Below are 11,489 nucleotides of genomic sequence, written 5' to 3' on the forward strand. Positions count from 1 at the left end.
TCTCCCAGGTCCATGTGACCTGAGTGTCCGCTCCCGTCAGGCCCCGTAGCCCCATAGAGGACAGGCACACCTGTCGCCGCGTTCCCATCTGCTCTGCCACCACCCTCTCACTTCCAGTCCCTTGCCTTGCTTGAGCACGTGCCACCACCATGTACATTCCAAGTTCCATGAGAGCAGGGAGTTTTTGTTTCCTGCTCTTGAATAGTCCTTAACTGTTCCCTAACATACACAAAAAATGTTGATTCACTTTTCTTCTGCTTCCCAAAATGTATGTGCTGGTGTCGGCCCCCAGGGAGAGCGTGGCAGGCCCTGGTGGAGAACTGGTCTGAGGGCAGGCTCTTACCAAACAGAGACAGCAAGGACTGGAGTGCGAAGTGCACGGTCCGTCGATTAGCTTGCTTCCCAGTTTTCAGGATTACTTCCTCCTGACCAACTTCACAGAGATCAAAACCTAGAGGAACAAAGAATATAAGCATCTGCTTCCTTCGGGAAGATTCCAGATCTGAACATAAGCGCTATAGGGCTCCTTGTGTAACTTCATGGAATGCATGCAAGGCCCTTCAGCAAGCATTTGGGCCTGGGGCTTCCCCATGTCTGCACAGAGGTTGGTCATGTAGCAGAGGGGTCGGGCTGCCCCACCCAGAACATCCACTCTATGCAGCCCCCATTTGGCGTGTGTGTGGCTCTCACTGCCTGGCTCTCCTCTGTCCCTTCACGGAAAGCACTATGGACCACAACTCAGTAAGGCTCACTCACATGTTTTTTTTTCCATTTTTTTCACAGAAGTACAGTCTATATAAAGACTGTCCAGGACAAAAACTGGCCACTCCATTCAGCATTGACAGCAGTATTTAAAGCTGGTGCATGGTAAGGTGAAGTTTCTCAAGGGCAAAGACAATGCCTTCATGCATGTTCATTGTCTGCTCCCGTGGGCTTTGAAATGAGCGCTGACAATGGGGAATCTGCAGTGACTTCTCTGCCTCTGCCAAAGCCCAGGGGTGCTGCTCCCTAATTCTAAGGATTCTAATGAGACTCAGAGCAGGTGTAACACAGGGCATGGAGCTTCCTGAGAAAGAGGCTGGCTAACAAACTGTGGACGTGGTACTTAGATGCATTAAGAGACATTATGGGGACACAAGCAAGTATGTCTCCCTGGGGAGAAGCCAAGTGCAGATGCTATGGCCACAGATGATATCTTTTGGCTCTGTGTCCCCACTCAAATCTCATCTCAAGTTGTAATCTCTGGATGTCGAGGCAGGGACCTGGTGGGAGGTGATTGGATTGGTTCGCATGATAGTGAGGGAGTTCTCACGAGATCTGGTTGTTTGATAAGTGTTTGGCATTTCTCCTGTGCTGTCTCTCCTGACACCTTGTGAAGAAGGTGCCTGCTTCTCCTTCGCCTTCCGCCATGATTGTACGTTTCCTGAGGCCTCCCTAGCAATGCAGAACTGTGAGTCAATTAAACCTCCTTTCTTTATAAATTACCCAGTCTCGAGTGGTATCTTTATACCAATGTAAGAACAGACTAATACAGACGGGGACCACAAAGCAAGAATTTAGGGCCTGAAGAGTCTTCAGCATTGAAAATCTTCACTCACGATCCCTGGTCCCTGCATTGAGAGCACTGGGTAGATCACTGAGCTCCCCTGACAACACTGCAAAGTGCTGGGTACCTACGATGCCACACCCTCTCCTCTGACCTCACAATGTTAAAGTAAGGGGGCCCATAGTACACGATGTTACTGTCAGCATGCTGTGTGTCATGACTCAGCAACAGCATATTCACCAAAGGAGAAACCCCTCCGTCTCTCTATCTAGGCAGCCAGCCTTTTGACTTGTACTCGGGGATTTGGAGACTATCATTCCCTTAGGAATTAGGTTCACTAAAGGAGCATTCTGGTCACTATGGGACATTTTCCTCTCTGAATTTGAAAGTAAATAGCCCCTGAAAGCAACAGGAAGACATAATCAGAGAACTCAGCATTAAAAACCAATAATGAATAGTATCAATGTAATGCTTCCATTAGAAACCTCTACTTTTACCAAAATGATTTAAATGGGGTTGCTCAGAACTGAGTCCTCTCCATCTCTGACAGCCCATGCTGGGTTGTGAAGGTGTGTGCTTATTGCTGAGGACTGGAAAGGGGGCATTTCTTGGAGCCTTGGAGCCCTGGGAGCGAGTCAGCCACCTCTCTCCAGATGACAAGCCTGCCGGACACCACTCTCCTCCCTGAGCTGTATGTCAAAAGGCCATAAAGGTTGCAAATGCATGCAGACCGACTCGCCCCTTGAGTATCAGTGGCTCTTGGAAAATACAGAGAACAACTGGAACATCAACTAAAGTCCCCCACAATCCCAACACCAGAGACAGCCTGTGTTAAGAGTTTTTGGGTTTCCTTCTGTACTATTCTTGATGTATCTGGCAAAGGGACCTCAAAAGCAGGGAGTGTGCAGGGGAGGAAGGCTGGCTCCACCACCCCCACACCAAAGGGAGGCTCAGGCTCCATGAGGAAGAGAGCTTTTCCTTTATAAAGCAAGGTCTTGGCCAGGTGCGGTGGCTCACACCTATAATCCCAACACTTTGGGAGGCTGAGGCAGGTAGATCACTTGAGCTCAGGAGCTGGAGAACAGCCTGGGTAACATGGCGAACCCCTGTGTCTACAAAAAATACAAAAATTAGCTGGGTGTGGGTGGTGCGTGCCTGAAGTCCCAGCTACTTGGGAGGTGGAGATTGCAGCGAGCTGAGCTCGCACCACTGCATTCCAGCACCCCAGCCTGGGTAATAGAGTAAGACTCTGTCTCCAAAAAAAAAAAAAAAATGTTGTGGTTGTGGCTTCATCTTGCTGACTCACTTGTGGCAATGCCCCCAGGGCTTGCCCTACGGCTTCTCACTGAAGTGACAAGAGAAGCATCCCGGATGGGAACCCGGCCCTTCTCAGTCTAGCCTCCATCTGCTGCTGCCTACATAGAAATTTACTGTGTTTACACCAGGAAAATGATGCTTTAAACCCACAGAAGAAAAGCATGTAGTCCACGAGCGGTGGCTCACACCTGAATCCCAGCACTTTGGGAAGCTGTGTGGGAGGGTTGCTTGAACCTAGGAGTTTAAAAAGACCATCTTGGGCAAAATGGTGAAACCCAATCTCTACAAAAAAAGTTAAAAAAAAATAAAAAACCAAGTAGTGCAACCTGTAAAGGATGCCAAGCTTCTAATCCAAGGGGATTCAGAACCCCTGTGAGGCACTGTAGCTCCCCACTTTACCTTCACAATAAACGATGTGTCTGAAAACACATGGAGCCAGCCTTGAGTTGAGGTGGTTGGGGAAGGTCATCCACAAAACAGGTTAGACAGTGGGACCCCGAGCGGGAAGAAGCTTTTTTTTTTTTTTTTTTTGAGACAGAGCTTTTGCTCTTGTCGCCCAGGCTGGAGTACAGTGGCGCGATCTCGGCTCACAGCAACCTCCGCCTCCTGGGTTCAAATGATTCTCCTGCCTCAGCCTCCTGAGTAGCTGGGACTACAGGCATGCGCCTCCATGCCCGGCTAATTTTTCTATTTTTAGTAGACACGGTTTCTCCATGTTGGTCAGGCTGGTCTCAAATTCCCAACCTCAGGTGATCCACCCATCTTGGCCTCCCAAAGTGCTGGGATTACAGGAGTGAGCCACCACGCCCGGCAAGAAAGAAGCATTTTTAAGGATTCTCTGTCTGGCCATGTCTGACAGCTCATCCATATAACAGTGAGGTCAGACAGTACCATCTTCTCAAGGTTGTCCACTTCTCTCAGTTTAAAATTGAAAGGCCTTCCCTGGCATCACAGCCCACAGATCTGCCCTGCCCCCTACCCCACCCCGACCCCTCCGTGGCTGTTCCCTCAGCCTGGCACTTTCTCCTGCAAACATCCCAGTCTCTGTGGGCCTGTCCTGGCCCTGCCCCTGCCCCCACCCATCTGCTTCTACCTGCCATGGTGCTCCCCGGCTTCCTAAGGCGTCCCTTAGACACTGTATTAGGTTTGTTCGTGTTCTCCCAGTAGAGTGCAAGCTCTAGGATGGTAGGAATTTAGTCTTTTGCTCACTGCTGCATCTCCCGTGCCTGGAACATTGCCTGGCACATAACAGGTGTTCAAAAGAAACCTGTGGAGTGAATGGTTCCCGAGCCAGTCACTGGGCCCCTAAGTGGGGCAGGAGGGGAGTGGCTCACAGCCTCTTGTGTTCTATTAGCAGATGCACTATTATAGGTACACAGCAATATGTCAGGAGTCACATCTGCATGTTACAAATGGTAAAAAAAGGGAAATCAAGTGTCCTGCACTGACTGAGGCCCCTGCTATGTGCAGTCCTAGGTACCCATGGTCTCTCAGAGGTGGTTTCAATAGTACTGTTTTCCTGCCAGTTTTGAGTACCCAGTGACAGAGGACAACACTGAAACCATCATCATCTTATGACTCTAATTTTAGTTTTCTTTAGCTCCTAATAACACTTGACCTCCAATAATACTAGAGTCCAGCAGGTTCATGTTAAGGTAATGGGCACAAATGACAGAGATGAAATCACAGTGCAGAGGAAATGGCACAAAGCCATTTGTGCCATTTGGGAATCCTGCTAAACCACTAGACTCTAAGTTAACTTTTTTTTGGAAGAAAAAGAAAGAGAGATCCTCCTGCCTCAGTCCTCCTGAGTAGCTGGGACTACAGGCATGCACCACCATGCCCGGCTAATTTTTTTAATTTTTGTAGAGATGGGGTCTCCCTGTGTTGCCCAGGCTGGACTCAAACACCTGGCTTCAAGTGTTCCTCCCCCTCAGCCTCCCAAAGTGCTAGGATTACATGCGTGAGCCACTGTACCCAGCCTGAGTTAACTGTTTTAAGATAATATTTAAGAAGACACGGAGATACTTTGCCCAACAGAAACCAGGAAGAAAAACAGAGATTTAAAAGATGGAATTCAAGAACCCATTAAGTCAAGGATGCTCTGCCTACCTAGAGCTGCCAGGAACTCGTGGCATCCCGGGAGCCGCCACAGCTGGACGCTGATGGAGACCTGAATGGGAGCTGATGCCAAGTCCTGCTCCTTCTCGCCAGCCTGGAGCTGAACCAGCACCTGGTGGAGCTGAGGAAGGGGAGACAGCGTGAGCACCCTGTGTCTCCTTCCCCTCCAGCCCACCTCAAGACTCGACCCATTATTCTTATGTCACCTGTCACTGACATCGCTAATGACCCTCTCACCAGTGTAGCATTTAAGATTCTTTTTCAGGTGCATTCATACCTACTGTCCTGCCGTCCTCTCTGTGGGAAGCTCATGGGGCAGTGGGGCAAGAGGCTGTGTGGCCTCCTGGGGCCGGGTTCTGCTTCCAGCCTTGTGTCTTCCCTCAGGCATGGGAGAGCCTCACAGGAGAGGCCATGGAGAGAAGGAGTGAGTTAGGGGACCAGCCACCTCCCACTTTCTTAAGTCATCTTTAGGACCTTGAGGTGGATGGCGAAGAGGAACCTGGTTACATCTTAGAGCCTCACAGCTCGAGGAATTACCCACATGGCCCACTCAAGTGTCCATTTCCTTTCAGATTTCAGGGTCTGTGGCCTCTCCTCAGGGGTCTGTGTGTGGGTTCACAGAGTGTCACTCACTTAAAGCTGGTTCTGCCCCTGCTGTTCTGGTGGACCTTAGGAGGTCAAATCAAGGACACAAGAAGGGTGGAGCAGGAAGAGGGGAGGCAGAGCAGAGAAGGGGACAGGCCGCCGGATCCAGCAGCAGTGGGCACCGGCCTGGAGCACCGCAGCCCGTGTGGCTCCATTTGACAGCACGTGCACCCCGAGCTCAGAGCCTGCCCAGGGGAACTCGGGGGTGGGTGGGTTGAGGGGCTCACCTGACAACAGTTGCTACTTAAAGTAGTACTCACCATTCCAACCATATTTTTAACAGCCTTCGGCCAGCAGATTATAAGAAAAAGAAAGAAAGAGAGAAAGAAGAGAGTTTAGACTCAAGCACAGGCTGTTATGCAACATGAGCTGATCACTGTTTAGGAAGCGCCACACCAGGCCTGCGGCTCTGACTGGGAGGGGAGAGGAGCAAGAGTCAGCAGGGGACACACAGGAGAACGGACAGCCACACCCAGGCCAGCCGCGTGCGGATCCAGGGGCTCAGGGGCAGCATCAGCCAGGCCTCCCTTCCCAGCCAGTAGAGGCTTGGGAGGGAAAGAGCACAGCGGGCGTTTATAGCCAGCTCAGGAAACCAAAGTTCCTGGTTCCTGAGTGACCCAGGAAAGGTCCACCAGCTGCCACCACTGGGGGCAGCCTCGGGACATGTCCCTAGGGCCCGACAGCGTATCAGGCAGAAAGTCCCTGTGCTCCCATCAAAAGCAAGAAATTAAGCAACTGGCTTTTTGGCCTCTCAGCACAGCCTCGCAAATGGAGTATAATTTTGGCTTTCAGATTTTGTAGAACACAGACCTCTAGACCGCCTGGGTTCAGGATGCTTTAATATGCAATGTTCTGGAAATGTCTTCCTGATGCTATTCAACGAGCAGGCGTAATACACTTATTACAAAATGAGCAGGGACTCAGCCAAGGGGACAGGTCACTGTTGGTTCTAAGTTCCAAATCCAGGTGGAAACAGCCCCAGGTAGCACTCAGCATTTCAGAGGCTAATAGTAGATGGAGCAGCTTTATTTCTCCATAGAAATATTTCCACTTCAGTAAAATTTGCTGGCAAATATCTCTAATAACAACATATATTACTTTTTCAAATTGTTACACTCCAAAATGGCCAGAAAAAGCAGCTCTGTGCTCTTCAAGGGCTGCTCCAGCCTCCAGAAGTGCTCCCACAGCTGTCCCTCAGGGGCTTGGTCCAGACCCTCACTGGCCAGAACGCAGTGGTACAGCATGGGTACTGAGAAGCTCCCAGGCCAAGCTGCAAAGGACCTACATGATGCTAAGAACTGGAACCCTCCGAACTCCTGAACTAGATCTGTATTTTCCTAAAAGAAAGCGCATCTGCTAAGCAGTATCTTGCATTAGAGTTGCTCCTGTGTTCACTGCTTTGTCTTGGTGACTATCTTGTTTCAGGCATGGCTAAGTACTTTGATCAAAGAAGTGTGGGAACACCTGCAGCCGTCCTGGTGGGCTGGCCCCACACCTGGTGGCTTGGGGAGGGTGGCTGTAACACTTGTCAATCAGCTGAAAAAGTTGGTGGTGAGCAGGACAAGGTTCAGGAGACCACCGAGTGGAGATTTCAGGAAATGTCCTGAGACCACAGGTGACAGGGGCCCCATAAGCATCCTCTGAAGGCCCTGGATGCTCAGCACATATGAGAACACTATGCAAACCTGCCCCTCTGTGCCCCCCTGAGTCAAGCACCCAGCTTCACCCTGGGGTTGTCCGCACAGCTTCATCAGGGCCACAGCTGCCCATGACAATACCAATAGCAGCCAGTGTCTGCCGGCACGACCTCCCATCATCCTGGTAAGGGGCAGTGCCGCTGGCACGGATGCCTTGGCATCATAAATGGAAACAGCAGGTAAACAGCACTTGCCAGGGAGGGCTATTCTCTTACTCCCGGCCCTCACCTTCTCCTTCGAATCACAAAGGCGGTGAGACTGCATTCACTTACAGGTTCCTATTTAGGGCCAAGTTGCTCTGCCTTTCCAAATCAGCATGGGCCTCAGGCCCTGGCTCAGCCCTCCAGGCTCGACTTACCCGGCTGATGAGCTGCTCGCCCGTCTCGGAGGCAGTGATGAGTTTGCAAAGGGCTTGGAGGGCATTATTGGGCAGGCCTAGACCAAGAAAAAAGGGTAGAAGTTATTCAGAAGGGCCTCTGCACCCAAAAGCCTGCCACCTTCCCAGGGGAAAGAACCCTAAATCCTTGGCATCGGTGGCATTTTTCAGAAGCTCAGCACAGCTAGACATGTATGTCTGTGTATGACTTGGAAAAGGACAGCGTGGTCTCCCAGGAAGGTGGGTGGAAGTGGGGTGAGTCCTGACCCTGCCACAGTCCTCTAGGCGTGGCCGCACTCCCAGGACCCAGGCAGCACCACCCCGAGTCAAGCACCCAGCTTCACCCTGGGGTTGGCCGCACAGCTTCACCGGGGCCACAGCTGCTGATGACAATGGCAGTAGTGGCCAGTGTCTGCTGGCACGACCTCCCATCATCCCAGGAAGGGGCAGCGCCAGCGGGGCACAGATGCCTGCCATCACAGATGGAAACAGCAGGTAAATGGCACTTGTTTCCTCCAGGTGTGGAGATGCTTGTGTCTGGGACCTCCTGCCATTTCTCAGGACACCATCCTGCTCCTAGCTGGGAGATTCAGCATCCTCATGAATGCAGGGCCCAAGGCCACCAACTGTTCCACCTGCTGTCAGCCAGGCCTGTTGCCCCAGCCCTATACCCACAGCTCACCCAGCAGGGACTGGAGTGTGCTGCTGCACTGCTGGAGCCGGTCGCCCGGGTCGGAGGTTGGGAAGAAGACAGCCGCTGGCAGGCCGCTGGTTGGGGGGTCCAGCCGGAAGCCCACAGCGGTGAGGAGGGCCTGCCAGCCAGGGATGCCACCCACTTTGTTCTCCACACTCTGCTGGGATGTGTACATGGCATTGCGCTGCCCATTCTGGATGCGCTGCAGGGACTTCTCCACCTGGGGGGGAATTGGGGGTGAGTCAGAGACCCAGGCCAGCCCTGGTTTCCATCCGCATGGCTTTGAGGGTACACAAAGCCCCGGGGTGAAGCAAGGCTGACTGCTGCAACCCCACATAGCCCCTGTGGCCAGGCCTGAGGATGTGACACTGGGGCACTGACTAGGCATCTTGCAGGGGAGGGCACAGAAGGGAAGGATTTTACAATCAGAGCCCTCGAGGGCTGGTACAACAGAAGGATTCTGTCCCTCCCCTAAACCAACTCCTTCCACACTCTCCACAGACAGTAAAGCAATGCGTCCGAACACACAGGTCAGGGGCCTGCCTCAACCATGTAATGGCTCCTGTCCACTAGGATAAACCCTCAGGCCCTTCAGGAACCCCCTCACTGCCCACAGCCCAGCCCCATCATGGGGTCTTGGCTGGCAATGCCCTTCTTCCCCATTCTTCCCACTCAGCTTTGGTCCCTCCGCACTGGCCTCTGGAGCCTATACCTCCCTCCACCGGGAAGTGCCCTCCTGTCATCCAGGGCCTGAACAGGTGTCTGGCACTTCTATGCTGAAGTCACCCAAGTCACTGCTGCATGAACCACATGAGTGAGTGTTTTAACACTAGTGCAGGGCCTCAAGGCTAAGTGGCGGCAGCTGAGAGGCGTGGTGGCTCACGTCTATAATCCTAACACGTTGGGAGACCAAGACGGGCAGATCACTTGAGTCCAGGAGTTCAAGACAAGCCAGAGCAACATAGCGAGACCCCAGCTCTATACCCCGCCCCCCAAAAAAACACCAACAAACAGTAGTGCAAACAGCTTTCATCGGGCCTCCCTGGGCCTCTCTCTAGTGGAAACCCCTGTCCACTCTGGGATGTTGGGTGCCCTATGAGGCACATGTGCCCTCACCGGAGGGGCATGAGTGGTCCAAGATGTCACCTGAGGTTTTTTTTTTTTTACAGTAAACACTGGGATGCTGGAGCTCAGGCATCCCAGACAGGAGGAGTGTGTACTCACACCAGCCAGGAGGAAACAAGCCTGCCTGAGAGGACAGAGGATCAGCCCTGGCTGTCCCTCGGGAGCGGGGGGCCTCCAAGGCACACTGCCCACTGGGTCAAGGAGTATCCAGGAGGAGTTAGAAGGTAGGGGCTGGGGAACTTGACCCATGGCCCCCACACCCACCCCAGGAGATAATACCAAGGAAAAAGAGGAAACCCTTAAGTGGGCCTGAGGGGCCTCAAGGCCATGTAGGGGCAGCTGAGAGGCCTGGCCTGGGAGGAGGTGGCTAATGAGTAGAGAAGGCAGTTCCACTTCCCCAAAAAAGCAGTGTGCAGTGGCAGCAAGGATGGAGCGACTTCGGGGGTGACGGGACCTGAGAACTGAAAGGCTCCAGACAGTTTCCAGATACAGGGTAACAATGGAGAGGGCCTCCCAGCACCCTGGGTGTTGGCCTCCTCGAGCCAACTGGGGGCACGCTGGGGGCTTGCTGGTCAAGTGTTCACATTACTGATTACTTTCAGGCCTGAGGACACCCTAAGCTTAAGAAATGTGTGTGACTCTATCCTCAGAAGTACATGTAGAGCTACCACGCCCAGGCCCAGGTGCCAGGGGTCTAGAGGGCCCTGTTCAGGCCCAACCCATGGGCAAGAAGTTTGCACAGCCCAGGAGACATGCTCACTCCCAGGCCTGCATCGACACTGCCCCCGGTCCTCCATCTTAACCATGGACAGAGCCAGGCTGTGCAGCAACCAGCCTGCAAGGAGGCCCTGGGGTCCGTGGCAAATTTGGAAGGAGCTTGGCTGTGGCATAACTGTTCACCCACACTGCATGGGCCCCAGGCTGGCACTGGGCTAGGAAGATGTGGGGTGGGCCAGGGCTGGTCTTTCTGGCACAGCACTCTAAATGATTTGAAATGGCCTTCCAGGTTGTTCCCGAGGTAGAAGGATGAAACAAGTTTGATGTCACTGCTTCTTGACTCAATTGATAACTTTTACACATGTAGCTGTGGGTCCTCCATTTGTGCTCTCACCTGGGCTCCACAGATGTTGGGGCAGGCTGATCAAGGGCATGATCAGACTTGGACTCATTAGGGGCAGACTGGTATCATCTGGTGGTAAAATAGGACTCTGCGCCAAGTACTCGCATTTTCTCAAATCCTCACGATAACCTCGAAATGTTCAACTTTTATCACCCTTTCCAGATGAGAACACTGAGGCTTGGAGAGCCAAAGTGACTTGCCCAAAGCCACATGGCCTGGAAGCTGCTAGGGTGTGGGTTAGTGTCGTCAGCTGCCCTTCCCCCAGGGTCCTGGCGAGTACTGCTACAGCCACCTGTATGGCACCACACACCATGCCCACCCCTCAGGCCAGTGGGCTCATCCCGGGGACGTCTGCAGAAGCACCCTGGGGATACTGCCCACTTTGTGCATCACGCTTTGCTGGGACACGGGTCTCCCAGCAGGCTTATCCCAGGGAGGTCTGTGGAAGCCGGTCAGTGCCATCCTGGACACGGCCCCAGTCATGAAAGTCCTCTCCAACTGCTCACATCCCAATGTAGGGAAACCCTTGCCTTCCCCTTCTCGCACAGCACTGCCAGCTCTCGTTGAGTGGAGGGCGCCCGACCCCCTTACCAGGTGCAGCAGCACTCGCAGGGCATCCCGCGCACGCTCCGGGTGCTGCAGGATCTCTGTGAGGGCCTGGCCGATGAGTGATGAGGGGCTGTTCAGCTTAACGTCACTCCCGATGAGCATGAACCCTGCAGAGAGCAAAGGACGGCACCTCAGCAGGGCAGCTGGAGACCCCCAGCCCCACCCCGGCTTCTAGGGCTCACTTATGCCTCGAGGTTAACCCAGCAGAAAGAGCAGGGCCTGGCAGGGGAGCAGCTCAC

At 53.1% G+C, this 11,489-nt stretch overlaps 1 protein-coding gene and 1 long non-coding RNA gene across 8 annotated transcripts in view; one reads left to right on the top strand and one right to left on the bottom strand.

Annotated features, from left to right (window-relative positions):
* The window catches only part of LOC103888952 (uncharacterized), a 74,852-nt gene extending 63,615 nt beyond the window's left edge, over window positions 1–11,237 (top strand). The window contains exons 4-6 of one of the 2 annotated variants that reach the window (XR_010139502.1): window positions 784–867; window positions 1,379–8,633; window positions 9,566–11,237. This is a non-coding gene — a long non-coding RNA (uncharacterized LOC103888952). The remainder of the gene's footprint in view (window positions 1–783; window positions 868–1,378; window positions 8,634–9,565) is intronic. The other variant, XR_010139503.1, reaches the window with a different exon arrangement.
* TTC28 (tetratricopeptide repeat domain 28) overlaps window positions 1–11,489 on the bottom strand; it is a 741,686-nt gene that overhangs the window by 6,875 nt on the left and 723,322 nt on the right. For 4 of the 6 annotated variants that reach the window (XM_054543701.2, XM_024239653.3, XM_054543702.2 and 1 more), the window contains 6 exons: window positions 11,233–11,357; window positions 8,385–8,616; window positions 7,685–7,761; window positions 5,890–5,913; window positions 4,976–5,105; window positions 344–451 (listed from right to left, as the gene is read on the bottom strand). In XM_054543701.2, coding sequence (XP_054399676.2) covers window positions 344–451; window positions 4,976–5,105; window positions 5,890–5,913; window positions 7,685–7,761; window positions 8,385–8,616; window positions 11,233–11,357 — 696 coding nt within the window. The remainder of the gene's footprint in view (window positions 1–343; window positions 452–4,975; window positions 5,106–5,889; window positions 5,914–7,684; window positions 7,762–8,384; window positions 8,617–11,232; window positions 11,358–11,489) is intronic. The other 2 variants (XM_063723011.1, XM_063723012.1) reach the window with 1 other exon arrangement.

Source organism: Pongo abelii, chromosome 23 (genome assembly GCF_028885655.2).
Source record: "Pongo abelii isolate AG06213 chromosome 23, NHGRI_mPonAbe1-v2.0_pri, whole genome shotgun sequence".
Classification (NCBI taxonomy): domain Eukaryota; kingdom Metazoa; phylum Chordata; class Mammalia; order Primates; family Hominidae; genus Pongo; species Pongo abelii.